The sequence below is a fragment of the Oncorhynchus mykiss genome, chromosome 5 (genome assembly GCF_057628025.1).
Source record: "Oncorhynchus mykiss isolate SJ-2025 chromosome 5, ASM5762802v1, whole genome shotgun sequence".
Classification (NCBI taxonomy): Eukaryota; Metazoa; Chordata; class Actinopteri; order Salmoniformes; family Salmonidae; genus Oncorhynchus; species Oncorhynchus mykiss.
Window position 1 is genome coordinate 25087025 of NC_143026.1, and position 16719 is coordinate 25103743.

Here is a 16719-nt window from a genome sequence, read left to right on the forward strand (position 1 = left end):
GAACACTGTTCCAGGACAGACAGAAACCCTTCAGACCACTTGATTGTCCCCTTAGTGTTTCTCTGAAAGGGTTGTGTCAATTGCAGTCGGACATGTGGAGTGTGGACTATTCATGCATTGTTTCACAGCCATCTCTTTCTGCTGCTGACACACTCACTCCACTTACCTTTCACTCTCTTCTCCTTCCACTCCATCATACCTCCTATCCTACCATAGCTCAGCTCAGATATTCACTTAGAGAAAAACAAGTTGTCAAGATACTGTATATAACTTTAAAAACTAACTGAAATACAGCCGGTATGATGCTGTGTTTTGTAAGGTTATTACGCAAAATGCATTATACCAGCTGTATTTCTGTATTTTGAAAGATATATATCTTGAAAACTTCATGACATGCAAAACATTTTTGGACTATATCAACAATGGACTGATGAAACAAATACCAAAATATCATTTGGGGGGAAATTTTCCTTTCATGAGAATGACATTTTCAATGTATTCCTAAAGATCCTAATGAGTCTTGGAAATACTCTTTCTAACTGTATCTTTTCAAAGTTGGACTTTGTTAAGGTGTAATGAAGCTTGGGCAGAGTGATATACTGGTAGATGTGATAATGCATGGCCTTCTCTCACCATCAACGCAAAATAATATTTGCATTTTATTCTACCCTGTGCAGAGCCTCGTCACAGCTTATCTTATCCCATTGAAGTGCTGTAGCTTCATTGGGATCTCAGGCCCATCGCAGGCACTCATTGAGACTGTCATTGTCTCAAACATTCATTCTATCTAGACGTCTTTCATTTTGGGTGGTTGAAGGAATTATGCCTCACTTAAAGGGTAGAGATGCACGTAACTTCTGATGCACAAAAGTGTGTCCTGCTTACTGTAGATTGATACATTTGATAACTTCCCAAGAGAACTTCAGCATCATTCCTCAACCAAAAGGCTTTCGGAACAGGAGCTTCACAATAAGGCATAAAAGGCTTTCCATTGTCTATTGGCAGCTAAAAGTGAAGGTTGCTTTTTCTAAGGATTCATTAGAGATCCTCTACCTCTACTACGAGCTCGAAACATCCAGGCCTTTACAAATTCAGATTCAGATAAGCATTGTAAGCATTAATGAAAAAGCTACTGTTGTTAAAGTGAAGTGAGATACTGACATCAACAATAACAGTAATAATAATAATACATGAATAAATAATAATAATGATAATAATAGTAATGTTATTAGAGATAGGGGACAATATATACAATATACACTCGGGGCCGCCGAGTGATGTCCTCGGTTGCAACACTCACTACCGAGTTCAAAACAGCCTCTGGAAGCAACGTCAGCACAACAACTATTCGTTGGGAGTTGGGTTTCCATTACCGAACAACCGCACACAAGCCTAAGATCAAATCAAATCACATTTATTTATATAGCCCTTCGTACATCAGCTGATATCTCAAAGTGCTGTACAGAAACCCAGCCTAAAACCCCAAACAGCAAGCAATGCAGGTGTAGAAGCACGGTGGCTAGGAAAAACTCCCTAGAAAGGCCAAAACCTAGGAAGAAACCTAGAGAGGAACCAGGCTATGTGGGGTGGCCAGTCCTCTTCTGGCTGTGCCGGGTGGAGATTATAACAGAACATGACCAAGATGTTCAAATGTTCATAAATGACCAGCATGGTCGAATAATAATAAGGCAGAACAGTTGAAACTGGAGCAGCAGCACGGCCAGGTGGACTGGGGACAGCAAGGAGTCATCATGTCAGGTAGTCCTGGGGCATGGTCCTAGGGCTCAGGTCCTCCGAGAGAGAGAAAGAGAGAAGGAGAGAATTAGAGAACGCACACTTAGATTCACACAGGACACCGAATAGGACAGGAGAAGTACTCCAGATATAACAAACTGATCCTAGCCCCCCGACACATAAACTACTGCAGCATAAAAACTGGAGGCTGAGACAGGAGGGGTCAGGAGACACTGTGGCCCCATCCGAGAACACCCCCGGACAGGGCCAAACAGAAAGGATACACCCACCCACTTTGCCAAAGCACAGCCCCCACACCACTAGAGGAATATCTTCAACCACCAACTTACCATCCTGAGACAAGGCTGAGTATAGCCCACTAAGACCTCCGCCACGGCACAACCTAAGGGAACGGGACGGTCTGCCTACCCATGTCAGAGACGCAAACTCGGTCTCAACCTTTAAGTCTCTACTGAAGACTCATCTCTTCAGTGGGTCATATGATTGAGTGTAGTCTGGCCCAGGAGTGGGAGGGTGAACGGAAAGGCTCTGGAGCAACGAACCCGCCCTTGCTGTCTCCGCCTGGCCGGTTCCCCTCTTTCCACTGGGATTCTCTGCCTCTAACCCTATTACAGGGACAGAGTCACTGGCTTACTGGGGCTCTCTCATGCCGTCCCTGGAGGGGGTGCGTCACCTGAGTGGGTTGATTCACTGATGTGGTCATCCTGTCTGGGTTGGCGCCCCCCCCCCCCCCCCATATTACATCATTTATGCAGCAGCATACAATACATTTTTGGACTCACCTTGCTGTGCTGTGCTCACTTGAACAGGGTGGTGGCTCGGCAGTCCTTCGTGGTCAACATTTGTCATTAAACTTAGTCATCAAAGTCTGGCATTCTCTGGATTTATGGTGCTTTCAAGACAACTGGGAATTCTGAAAAAACATGGTAGAATCATGATGACGTCAGTGATCTTCAGGTCGGAACTCTAGAAAGAGGCCTGAGTTCCTGACTTGCAATTCCGAGTTGGATGACTGTTTCAAAACCAATTTTTCCAGTCGGAGCTGGTATTTTTCAGAGTTTCCAGTTATCTTGAACTCACTGAAGTCTGAGATGTCTCAGTTCCGAGTTTCCAGTTGTTTGAGCGTGGCAGAAGATATGCTGGATTGACAGCATGGCCAATGTTGAATGTTTACCCTTTTAAGCTTTGAAAAATATCCTTAAACTCAAACTTGGGACCACACATCCAGTGCAATTAGCCACTGATTCCTTCAAAACCACTCATTGTTGAATTTGCGATTTCCAACTTGTTGTGTAATGTTTATGTCCAATGGCTGATGAGCACCAATATGTGTTATTTATAATTTCTCTTCATATGACAAGGATTGAAAAGGATTTGCCATAAGATTGTTGACTTGATTCATGGTGATGACTGCTAGCTTGCTAGCTAAGATCAGTCCAATCAAAGCTACTGTAGATATGTGATTTGATGTCATTTTATCTGTGGCCAATGAGCTTGAGCGTTCTTGGATGGACACTTCTAATGTAAGTCTATGGCAGCACCCGAGGGGCTTGAATTCTTTAGCTCTACCCTTAGAATTTGCAGTGACTAGTGTCCCTATGAGTGACAGAACACTGAGCCAATCATGGCACAACTACAGAACATTACCAACCCCTACTATATCAAGACGAGATGGTTGGAGTCTTACAATGTTTAAAAATCTAAAGGGGTAGGCAAGAGAATGGTCGTGGTCAAGGCAGGTAGAATGGTCAGGCATGCGGGCACAGAGTCCAGAAACAGGTGTAACCGATGTGAAATGGCTAGCTAGCTAGCTGGTGCGCGCTAATAGCATTTCAATCGGTGACAATCACTCGCTCTGAAGTAGTTGTTCCCCTTGCTCTGCAAGGGCAGTGGCTTTTGTGGCGCGATGGGTAACGATGCTTCGTGGGTGTCAGTTGTTGGTGTGTGCAGAGGGTCCCTGGTTCGTGCGAGGGGACGGACAAAATATATACTGTTTCATTGATGCTGTTGACCCGGATCATTGGTTGCTGTGGAAAAGGAGAAGGTCAAAAGGGGGGTGAGTGTAACCGATGTGAAATGGCTAGCTAGTTAGCGGTGTTGCACTCTAATAGCGTTTCAATTGGTGACGTCACTCGCTCTGAGACCTGAAGTAGTTGTTCCCCTTCCTCTGCAAGGGTTTTGGCTTTTGTGGAGCGATGGGTAACAATGCTTCTGAGGGTGGTTGTTGTTGATGTGTGCAGAGGGTTCCTGGTTTGAGCCCGGGTCGAGGGGACGGACAAAATATATACTGTTACACAGGCAAGGGTCAAAACCGGGAGGACTACAAAAAGGAAAATAGCACGCTGGTTGACTTGACTAAACATACAAGATGAACTGGCACAGAGAGACAGGAAACACAGGAATAAATACACTGGGGGAAATAAGCAACACCTGGAGGGGGTGGAGACAATCACAGGAACAGGTGAAACAGATCAGGGCGTGACACCCTATGTTCTGTATTTTCCGCTGGCTGCACTGAAAGCACTGAGCTAGGCGGAAACAGCTGCATTTTGGTGCTGCCTTACTCAGGCAAGAAAAAAGAGCCCATGTTTGTATGCGTCTTTATTAACTCAATATTATATATATTTTTTTTTAACATTGTTTGCAAACTGATAGGTGACATGTATTAATACCAAAATAAAATGCTAAACTGGCCCTGCCCTGAATGACGAGTCGCCACTGGATGTATTAGAGTCCAAGATACTGAAATACATGGATATTACAATGCATACACAATAAGACATTCAAGTTGAAAGCACAAGTCAAATTCATGATAACAACATGTACATTAAGGAGACTCAATGTGTTGATTAATGTTTATTTACCACCATCTTTGATTGCCAAAGATCATATCCAAATATAGCCTTTCTTTGGTGATATCAAATCTCTGGTGAAATCAAACGTTGAGGTCTGTCATGGTTTATACAGTATGTAGTATGGATATACTGCCATCTTGTGGTAAAGGTGAAGAACAATCTTTCCGGTGTCCTCCGTAGGCAATTTAACTACAGTATATTCTCTGCGATAACGGAGTTTACTTTTTTTGAGAAATGGCAACTGCAAAAACGTTATTTCATTGATATATTCAATTACATTTCCATCGCTTTGTTTAGAAAACCGTATTTTTTCTTGATATGTACGGAAGGGGATGTAGCTCAGTGGTAGAGCGCATGCTTTGCATGTATGAGGCCCCGGGTTCAATCCCCGGCATCTCCACAGTTGTTTTCACAATTTTGAATAACCAAATCTCTATGGATTTCACCCGTAGTTTAGTTTAGCTCAGTGTTATTGGTCAAACAAAATACGTAAGCAGCACGCACTGCTTATTTAAACTCAGACTTGTGTTCGATTGTGACCATTGAGATTGATGAAAACACAGAAATTTTTGGATTGTATGTGCAATGTAGTTGACATAAGGAATCGGTTGAAAGTAAATATGACAAATGTAACATCCTGATGTCCACTACAGAAGACATTTAGAAGAGCTCTTATTTAGATCTTATTTAATCAGTGACGTGTATTCATGGATCCAAGGGAAGCCAGGCTTCCCCAAAAATGGACCAATAAAAAAAATAAAAAATAATAATTCATCTTTCGTCTCTCTGTGTTTCATAATGTTCCTTACATTCGCAAGAGGCTGAATAAATCTCACAGGAGAAAGCATCCATGTGAGCGAATCAGCGCCCCTCTGTCTCTCTAAATGTAGGCCATCTATCTGATGCTGTCTGTTGTCTCCTATCAAATCCCATTGAGAGCATACCTTACTGACAGAAAAACTTGAATTGCTGCCTCTCGTTGTGTTGTTGTCCTCCGGTGGCTAGCTAGCTAGCTAAAATTGGCCCCTTCCTAAATTAGACATAGATGGAGATAGGGATTTGGACTTGTGTTAGCCCTGTCCTGCAGTCAAATTACCTAGTGGCCTCATGGGTGCAATATTAATATTTTTCATTATTTTATAATTTCTTAAACGCCGAAGATCCAGTGTTTCTATGTCAAACGGTAAAGTGTAATAGTGGGATGCAAACTCCAAATTGAATACATTTTAACTCTATTTCTGACATGGTACAGATTTATTGTAAGCACATAACCATGTATGTGAGGTGTATACTTAGATTTGTTTAAGACTTCCAAGAAACACACTGTGTGACCCTGATTTAGCCCACTGCATTATTAAGATCCCCGATTCTTGGTCTGAACATTAACAAGCATCACTTGCGGCGCAGATTTGGGAACACAAAGAACGTATATCAGGAGAAATCATTTAAAAAACTGACGCCCATACTTCCATGTTACAGTGCTTGTTTACAGAAAACAGACGGAAGACAGAGTGGACTACCTGTGCTAATTAGCTATTGCTGTCTCCAAACACCTGTGTGTAAATGGAAGATGGACACCTCAAACTTGTTGTCACTGAAAAATACTGTTGGCTGCAACTGTGTTAAAACCGGTTAAAACAGTATACAGTTAGTGTGTATTTTGTGAAATAAGTGTAAAATTATTTTGATGTGATATGAAAGTAGAGGGATTTATGTTTCTAGAACCGTACCGCAATTGAGAATCGATTCAGGTTTAGATGGAATATTTGGCTGTTTTGGCTTCCAGAGCCAATTCGCCTTTAAACAGAACATTTAAGGTCCTTGGACTATAAGGAATAATGGTAGGCTCCTTTAGTCCATTATTGGGCTAACACCTGCCTAACACCTGCCCTCGCTGTCATTAACAGAACTGCGGAAAAGCAGTGCCCGACAGGCGGGGGGCGAAGGACACTGTCTACCGTTGTCCTAACTAGTTAGCTACTGTTGTTGCCACCACCTCTTATTCTTCCTATGTGGGGTTTAACGGCAATTGGCATCCAACGTTATGGTGCATTCCCATCACTTACAGTACTGGAGCGCCCGCCTCCCGCCTGTGTACTGGAGTTCTAGCTGAAAAATGTACCAATAGAAGTATAAATCAAATCATCAAATCAAATTTTATTTGTCACATACACATGGTTAGCAGATGTTAATGCGAGTGTAGCGAAATGCTTGTGCTTCTAGTTCCGACAATGCAGTAATAACCAACGAGTAATCTAACCTAACAATTCCACAACTACTACCTTATACACACAAGTGTAAAGGGATAAAGAATATGTACATAAAGATATATGAATGAGGGATGGTACAGAATGGCATAGGCAAGATGCAGTAGATGGTATCGAGTACAGTATATACATATGAGATGAGTAATGTAGGGTATGTAAACATAAAAGTGGCATAGTTTAAAGTGGCTAGTGATACATGTATTATATAAAGATGGCAAGATGTAGTAGATGATATAGAGTACAGTATATACATATACATATGAGATGAGTAATGTAGGGTATGTAAACATTATATTAAGTGGCATTGTTAAAAGTGGCTAGTGAGTCAGTATGTTGGCAGCAGTCACTCAATGTTAGTGTTGGCTGTTTAACAGTCTCGGTCCCTGCTTTGATGCACCTGTACTGACCTCGCCTTCTGGATGATAGCGGGGTGAACAGGCAGTGGCGCGGGTGGTTGTTGTCCTTGATGATCTTTCTGGCCTTCCTGTGACATCGGGTGGTGTAGGTGTCATGGAGGGCAGGTAGTTTGCCCCCGGTGATGCGTTGTGCAGAACTCACTACCCTCTGGAGAGCCTTTCGGTTATGGGCGGAGCAGTTGCCGTACCAGGCGGTGATACAGCCTGACAGGATGCTCTCGATTGTGCATCTGTAGAAGTTTGTGAGTGCTTTTGGTGACAAGCCAAATTTCTTCAGCCTTCTGAGGTTGAAGAGGCGCTGCTGCGCCTTCTTCACAACGCTGTCTGTGTGGGTGGACCAATTCAGTTTGTCCGTGATGTGTACACCAAGGAACTTAAAACTTTAAAACTTACTACCCTCTCCACTACTGTCCTGTCGATGTGGATAGGGGGGTGCTCCCTCTGCTGTTTCCTGAAGTCCACGATCATCTCCTTTGTTTTGTTGACGTTGAGTGTGATGTTATTTTCCTGACACCACACTCCGAGGGCCCTCACCTCCTCCCTGTAGGCCGTCTTGTCATTGTTGGTAATCAAGCCTAACACTCTAGTGTCGTCCGCAAACTTGATGATTGAGTTGGAGGCGTGCATGGCCACGCAGTTGTGGGTGAACAGGGAGTACAGGAGTGGGCTCAGAACGCATCCTTGTGGGGCCCCAGTGTTGAGGATCAGCATGGTGGAGATGTTGTTACCTACCCTCACCACCTGGGGGCGGCCCGTCAGGAAGTCCAGTACCCAGTTGCACAGGGCGGGGTCGAGACCCAGGGTCTCGAGCTTGATGACGAGTTTGTAGGGTACTATGGTGTTAAATGCTGAGCTGTAGTCGATGAACATCATTCTAAAGAGGGGTTCTGCAGATGACGGATTGCCCATATGCAGGAACGCCTCAAATTGCAGGCCGCAATTGCACCCTTCTTGATTATCCTCTCAAAGGTACAACAGGACTTAACACAGTGGCATGTATAATGGCCTCAAAGATATGAATGAAAAACTATGTCCATTGAAGTGGACAAAAAATGATTTGCTGGGTTTCAGGAGGATATGGCAACTTTAATAAACATTTCACAAAACACAACCAATTTTCATTGCAAAGAGAGTAGTACATTATTATGATACAGTTTTAACAGAGAGAGCAGGATCAGGCATGATCAAATCAGCCTCTTAGGGCAGTATCCTGAATATCCGGATGACTGACGTGCCCAAAGTAAACTGCCTGTTACTCAGGCCCAGAAGCTAGGCAGGTAGCATTGGTAGCATTGGATAGAAAACACTCTGACGTTTCCAAAATGGTTAAAATGATGTCTGTGAGTATAACAGAACTGATAAGGCAGGCAAAAACCAGAGGAAAATCCATTGGGATTTATTTTTATTTTTAAGTCACAGGCCTTTTCAATGCAGGCCTATGGGATATACAAAAAATACCTCCCAGATTGCAGTTCCTATAGATTCCACTAGATGTCAACAGTCTTTAGACAGCTTTCAGGCTTGTTTCTTAAAAAACAAACAAGTAGTTGTAGTTTATCCAAGGTGTTTCTCATCAGGACAGGTAGACTTTTGGCGCACGTGAATGAGGGCGCGCTCTTCGTTATTTTCCTTTTCTATTGAACACCGCTCTTTCTGTCTGAAATATTATAATTTATTTACATATTAGGGTACCTGAGGATTGATTAGAAATGTTGTTTGACTTGTTTGGACGAAGTTTACCGGTAGCTTTTTGGATTCCTTTGTATGTATGTTGAAGGAGTGGATTACTGAAATCAATGGCACCAACTAAACTGACTTTTTGGATATATTGAACAAAACGAACATTCATTGTGTAGCTGGGACCCTTGGGATTGCAAACAGAGGAAGATCTTCAAAGGTAAGTGATATATTTTATCGCTATTTGAGATTTTTGTCATGCCGGTGCTGGTTGAAAAAGTATCTTGATGTGGGGCACTGTCCTCAGATAATCGCATGGTATGCTTTCGCCGTAAAGCCTTTTTGAAATCTGACAACTTGGTTGGATTAACAAGATGTTAACCTCTCTAGGGTATGTGGGCTAGCGTCCCACCTGGCCAACATCCAGTGAGATTGCAGAGCGCCAAATTCAAATACAGAAATACTCATTATAATAATTCAGAAAAGATACAACTATTTTACATTGGTTTAAGAGATTAACTTCTTGTGAATCCAACCATGGTGTCAGATTTCAAAAATGCTTTACGGCGAAAGCATACCTTACAATTATTTGAGAACATAGCCCAGCAGACAAATCTTTACAAACCGCAACCAGCCGGGTAGAAGAGATACACAAGTCAGAAATAGAGATAAAATTAATCACTTACCTTTGATGATCTTCATATGGTTGCACTCAGAAGACATTCATTTATTCAATAAATGTTCGATAAAGTCTCTTTATATCCAAAAACCTCAGTTTTGTTTGCATGTTTTCTTCAGTAATCCACAGGCTCAAACGCAGTCACAACAGGCAGAAAAAAATCCAAATAGTATCCGTAAAGTTTGTAGAAACATTTCAAACAATGTTCATAATCCATCCTCATGTTGTTTTTAGCCTAAATAATCGATAATATTTCAACCGGACAATAACGTAGTCAATATTAAAGGTAAACAAGAAAGGCACTCTCTCGGTCGCGCGCATGAAAAAGCTCTGTGACACGGCAGGGTCCACTCATTCAGACTGCTCTTACTCCCTAATTTTTCAGAATACAAGCCTGAAACCATTTCTAAAGACTGTTGACATCTAGTGGAAGGCATAGGAACTGCAATTTGAGTCCTAAGTCAATGGATACTGTAATGGCATTGAATAGAAAACTACAAACAAACAAAAAAAACTACTTCCTGAATGGATTTTTCTCAGGTTTTCGTCTGCCAAATAAGTTCTGTTATACTCACAGACACTATTTTAACCATTTTGGAAACTTTAGAGTGTTTTCTACCAATTATATGCATATCCTATCTTCTGGGCCTGAGTTGAAGGCAGTTTAATTTGGACATTCCTCTGGCATCCAAAATTCCAAATGCTGCCCCCTACCCTAGAGAAGTTAAGCTTTTAAATGATGTAAGACACTTGTACGTTCATGAATGTTTAATATTACAATTTTGTCATTTGAATTTGGCGCGCTCCAGCTTCACCGGATGTTGTCGATTTTGATCCTGCTAGCGGCATCCGAGCCCTAAAAGAGCTTTTAAGAATGGACTATGCAGTTGTACAGCCTAATAATTGTATGGTATAGGGCCTATAGATCATTTCCTACATGAATATGTCACTTTGATTAGTCTTGCCTTCCAGGTCACCTAATTAGTCATTTTGGAAATATATATTATTTTCTGGAACGACTACATGTACCCATCTCATTGTTATTTGTCACACCCTGATGTTTCACCTGTCTTTGTGATTGTCTCCACCCCCCTCCTGGTGTCGCCCATCTTCCCCATTATCCCCTGTGTATTTGTACCGGTGTTGACTATTCTGCCTGCCCTGAGCCTGCCTACCGTCCTGTGCCTTTGCCCCACCTATCTGGATAACCGACCTCTGCCTGCCTTTTGCCTGCCCCTGTTCGATTAATAAACTGTTGTTACTTCGACGTTGTCTGCATCTGGGTCTTACCTGACATGTGATAGTTATTACCCTATTAGAGACACACAAATTGCTTTTGCACCCACCATGCGTCATGTCAGCAATGGTCATATGAGGTGAAATGTGTATATTTTGGGATGTGAGCACTCAGTTTTTTATTTTTTACCTGACAAAAATTAGTTTTGGTTCAAAAGGTTGTCAATAAAGTGGTGAATTATTGTTCTATACTAGTATTCTTTATTAGCCCAACACCTATGTTTTTAAGGATGTGTGTATGACCACAAACTTTTCTATAGGGCTTATACCACACAATAAGGCTTTAATGCACATAGTCTCCCATATACTATAGACGGTATAGAGTAAAAACATTGCATGTCAGTCATCATGTCACGTGTAACTACTACCACAGCTGGTGTTCTGAGACACAGGAGGGAACATCAGAGTGTTCTTCGTCTCCAATTGATCCATTATCCAAAAATAGAAAAGGGCAGGGAGAAGAAGAGAACACCAAGGTCTTCTACTTCTTCAGTTGTCCTCCGGAAGCAATGACTGGAGTAAAAGCATAAAAATGACAACTATAATTCCAAGCACAGTAGGCTACAGCCAATAAAAAAGCATCAGGGCCGGTATTCATAAAGCATCTCAGAGTAGGAGTGATGATCTAGGATCGGTGAACATAATGAATAAGATTACATGGATAGGGGGGCCAACATTGGCAAGCATTTAGCTCAGTCTCAAAGGCAAAGCCAAGGGTCTACTAAGCTCAGTCTCAATTACAAAAGCCAGCTAGGTCTGTTTGTGTCCTTTGGAAAATGACTGAATTTTGCCATGAACTGCACAAATCCTTTGTCATTGTCACAATAGGTGCATTTCAGATTCACATTTTCTGTGCAGGTCTGTAGAGATTATAGAATCAGTCATTATATCATGTTGATGTGGTTCCTATAGATAATAAATACTTGTCCAGGTATTGTAAAGGTATGATAATCTGCACAGACCTGCTTAGAAAATATGTATCTGAAACACACCCGATAACCTGGCTATCCCAGAAACAGGCTGTCACTCAGTCTAGGATATTACTGCAGACAGCAAAATACTCACTCTAGAGCTCTCCTCCCCTGGCTCCGGCCTCTTCCACCTCTGGTTGGACAGGATTCCAAGGACCACCAACCCAAAGGCCACGATTAGGACACCCAGGAAGTTAGCAAACAAGGCCTCTGCAGGATGTGAGGAATAGGCTGCGGTGCTGTTGCTGTTGCCATTGCTGAATAGAGAGATAAACCCTCAAATTAATGACATCTCCTTTCATGGAGTCACTGAAGTTAAAGGGAAAGGCTAATCTGGGAACCAATCTGTTTCTGTGGCCAACTCTTTCGTCAATGTCAAGAGTTTTGGGGCACCAAGGCTAAGGAAATACTACAATGAAATTGCTTTTATGCTCTTATAAGTTGTCAAACCTAATTTTGTTCTGTAAAATATAAAGTTATTTAATTTATCCATAACTGTGAATATTTCATGTAGCCTAAAGCTTTTCAATGTCACATAGGCCTTTATACAGAAAATAATTGTGTAGATTGTTGGACCAATGTAGTTAGTTGTTATTGGTGGAGGATCAGCGTTTCTAGTCACTCACAGAGCAAGGAGCAGTTTTTCGTTGATGCCAGAGAGACAGGAGGCCAGGCTGAGGATAAAGATGGCCATGCCCATCCAGGCGTGAACTGGTTTCAGGAGCTTACGGAACCCGAGGGGAGAGCAGGGAGACAGGAAACCAACCAGGCCAAGGAGCCACTGACCAATGAGAAGGGAAGGAAAAGGGTTGAGCAAGATGGATTGCGTCAAATGAGCTTGAGGTAGAAAAGCTGCCCAATGTGCAATTTGAACCTTGAGCACAGGTACATGAATGTCTTTTTTATTAGGGTCTGAACATGAAAAAGTTACTAAGAGCCCAGAGTTTTCCCTGGTCAGTTCACGTGGGTCAGGGAAAAAAACCTGGTCCCTGCCCAACGTCTCCCCCTCCTACCTGGGCAGTGAACAGGACTACGGTGAAGATGCCCACCCAGCTGTGGAGGGAATACAGGTTGGGGATGTGGTAGCCTGTGTGGAAGTCAAACACAGCACACAGCCCAAGGATGGACAGGATCAGGGAGGACAGCAGCAGAGCAGCGTGCACCAGCTTCCAGTGCTGCTTCCTCTGACTCCAGGTAAAGGGGATGCGGTATAGGATAGCCGCTACAGACAACACACATACACAGACACAGACACAGACACAGACACACACACACACACACACACACACACACACACACACACACACACACACACAGAAAGAGGGAATACTTTTAGATCAGCCTTTCCCAGATGGTGGGATGTATTACCTCCGCTCTGTGTTTGTCTCTTCTGGGTGCACTACCCTGTCCTACCACATGTAACATGACCCCTCCCACATGTTATTCCATGCAGTTTATAACCACTTAGTATTTATAACCACTCCAAGACCTATATGGATACTTACAATAATGTACTGGTACACAGTCACATCATTGAGGAACGCTACAGTGCAAGGTCAGTTGAAGGTCACTAATAAAGTAAATACAGAAAGACTGATTGGGAGTGGGGGGACTTGGGAAGAGTATAGTGTATTAATTGTTTCATGTATACTACGTGACATGGGGATGTAGGGAGACTGAAGATTGGAAGATTGCCATGGCACAAATGGTGCCTTCAGAAAGTATTCACACCCCTTGACTTATTCCACAAAAAACTGTGTTACAACATGAATTCAAAATTTATTACATTTTGATTTTGTGTCACTGACCTACACACAATAACCCATACTGTCAAAGTGAAATTAAGTTTCTAGAAATGTTTGGAAATTAATACAAAACGAAAAGCTGAAATGTCTTGAGTCAATGAGTACTCAACCCCATTTGATGTGGCAAGCCTAATTAGGTAGTAGGATGGATGAGTATGACGCGAACATCAATCAATCCAGCGATTGTGAGTTTAAATCTCATCACGGACAACGGTAGCAATTTAGCTATTTAGCAACTTTTCAACTAGTTACTACTTTTTTAGCTACTTTGAAACTACTTAGTATGTTAGCTAACCCTTTCCCTAACCCTAACTTTGACCCTTTTAGCTAACCCTTCCCCTAACCTTAACCTTAACCCTTCCCCTAACCCTGACCTTAACCCTTTAACCTAACTCTTAACCTTAACCCTAACCCCTAGCCTAGTTAACGTTAGCCAGCGAGCATACTAAATGGAGTGTTGGAATTATATACAGAATAATACGAAATGCTCTGAGACCAGATTGACAGGTTGGTCAAAGCGCTTCTGTTGGAAGTATTTAGTTTTTTGGTGTAGTTTTAAAAGCCTTTATTATCTTGGCTTTGTGATAGACCTTGTGGAGATGATACCTGACCTGGATCCAAATAGAAGGCCAGGTCTATTTATTTTCTTTCAAATACTTTAGACGCGTTTGATTTAGCTTGACACAATCGAAACAGTGGAATCAAGTACACACGTAAGAAATTGAAAGAAACCAAATTCAAACAAGTTTTTAGAGAGAACCCTCAAAGGAGAAAACAATTTATAACTTTTCCAAACGGAGGTTTGTTTTTGTCACGCCTGCTCCCGCTCCCCCTCTCTGGCGCTCGAGGGCGCCAGGCGGCCCATCATCACACACCTGTCAACATCGTTATGCGCATCAGCGCTTCATTGGACTCCATCACTTTATTGATGGCCCCTCTATATCTGTCTATTACTCCGTTTGATCCCAGTGTCAGCATTAATGTCGTTATGTTCCCCCCCTCCAGACGCTGTCCGTGTTTTGTTTCATGTCTGGTATTTATTAAATATTCACTCCCTGTACTTACTTCTCATCTCCCAGTGTCTGTCCTCACAGTTTTCTAATTTACAATCTGCCCTGCTATAATTTCCATAATTTCTTGCTTTTGTCCACACAGTATGAAGCAATCTGAGATGTTCCATTAAATGAAAATATGAAATACTGGTGATTGAATTAAATGTATTATGGTCATTATCATAATCATTATTGTGACCCACCGTTCCCATACAGGACTACCAGGCCAGTCACCATGAGCACGGGATGCCAGTTGAACTGCAGAAAGGACGCATCCCAGGCAAAGCCACCACGCCACTCGATGTTCCAGTAACTGACAAACACCACACACAGCAGTCCCAGACACAGGCACAGCACGTAGTTCCCATAGAACAACACTGTGGAGGAGATCATGTCTGTCTATGTGTGTTTTTGTGTTTTTGTTTGTGTTTGTGGTGGGGTTGTGTGTGTGTGTAAGAGAGTCAGTGAGAGAGAGAGAGAGAGAGAGAGAGAGAGAGAGAGAGAGAATGAGAGTGTGAGAGCGAGCGAGTGAGACAGAGAGTGAATGAGAGTGAGAGCGACGGAGAGACAGAGAGACAGAGAGAGAGAGAGAAAGAGAGAGGGATGGATGGATAACGATTACCATTAACTTTATCTTGAAAAAGCAAAGATGATGTATAAGTACATAATAAGTAAGCATGACATAACAGCTTAAACAGCATAAAACATGGTTAAAGGTTAATGACATTATATACATTTTATTTGGTAGTACTATTGAGGGAAAGTATCATCACTTACCTACTTTGATGAAATTGTTCTTTGCCCTTGTTTTTGTTCTTTTCCCTCCTTCTCTGTTCTCACAAATGTTTTATCAGCCAGTCCCCAGTGTTACAGAGAAACACAAATTAAAGCTCCCTGCTCGTTTGTCATCCAGTGCAGGAACATTCCCCTAAAATCTGTGTCTGAGATCCTTACTAATTAAGATTGAGTTAGACGGTCTTTTCCCTCCCCTAAACTCCTGGAGATCATCATTTTGTAAGTGCTTCCTCTTTCCTAAAAAGCTATTTGTGGGTCAAGGAAAACAAATGTTGGATGTCATTGAAAAACATTTTTCATAATATGTTTTCTGCCAAGTCATTGTAGATCGAAGGGGCAGCATCACAAAGGCGTCTGTGTGAATGAGTTAAACCATGTCATCTGAATTGCCACAGAGCTGGACCATGGAGAAGGTTAGACAGAGGAGCGCGTAACTCTCTGATTTGAGCTGGAACAGATGACCATAGAAGGAACATAAGGCCTATCACACAGGGGTAACAGGACACACTTTAACTGGGAGACAAAATAGAGACATGCAAAACATTCTTTCACTACCCAATAATGAAGAGCACAGTGCTCATACACTGAAGAATTCCACCAAGAGCATAAAGTCACATAACAGGATACAGAAGAATACAGGTTTTTCAGAAGCTGTCAATGATACCAAAGTCCCTAAAGAAGTGACATAGTTTCAGTTACATTTCTCTGAAAGATGAGTCAACATTCGTGAGGTGTTTTGTGGTTTGTTCTGTGGAGACAATGAAGGCATCGATCTCTAGCTTGGCATTGGACAGGAAAGCACGGATGTTCATCTTGCTCTGGTTGTGAGGTGGCTGGCAGTGTGGGTGTTCCCCATTCTGCGACTGTTGGTCAGCTGTAGAGAGGAGTGATAGGAGCAGTTAGAGTAGGCCAGGGGTGTGCTCATTAATGTGATACGTTTGGAGCGTTCCAGATAGAAATGGAATGAACAGAACTGACACAAATCCCTATTCTACATGATGGACAATTAAAATTGTTCTGCACCATACATTTCTATCTGGACGTGTTGTAACGTTGCACTCAATTTAACAGGCCCCTGTTGTCGGCTACAGTCTGTAATACAATTATATATTTTTCATTTCTCTCTCTCTGGCGAAGAGCTCTCGTATAAT

The 16719-nt window shown here is 42.3% G+C and overlaps 1 protein-coding gene and 1 non-coding gene across 3 annotated transcripts; one reads left to right on the top strand and one right to left on the bottom strand.

The window, feature by feature from the left end:
- Positions 1 to 4938: 4938 nt before the first annotated feature.
- Positions 4939 to 5010, top strand: trnaa-ugc (transfer RNA alanine (anticodon UGC)). Its single transcript has one exon. It is a non-coding gene; the product is annotated as a tRNA-Ala (tRNA).
- Positions 5011 to 8358: 3348 nt separating this feature from the next.
- Positions 8359 to 15873, bottom strand: LOC110522835 (lysosomal membrane ascorbate-dependent ferrireductase CYB561A3). Of its 2 annotated transcripts, none has more exons than XM_036977114.2 (6): positions 15551 to 15873; positions 14977 to 15172; positions 12930 to 13138; positions 12543 to 12697; positions 12011 to 12173; positions 8359 to 11458 (listed from the first exon to the last, which is right to left on the bottom strand). In XM_036977114.2, the coding sequence occupies exons 2-6, from the start codon at positions 15164 to 15166 to the stop codon at positions 11435 to 11437; spliced, it is 741 nt and encodes a 246-aa protein (XP_036833009.1). In that variant the 5' UTR covers positions 15167 to 15172; positions 15551 to 15873; the 3' UTR covers positions 8359 to 11434. The 2 variants fall into 2 exon arrangements, with proteins under 2 accessions (XP_036833009.1, XP_090090420.1); XM_090234294.1 differs by having other exon boundaries at positions 15555 to 15821.
- Between the last annotated feature and the right edge of the window lie 846 nt (positions 15874 to 16719).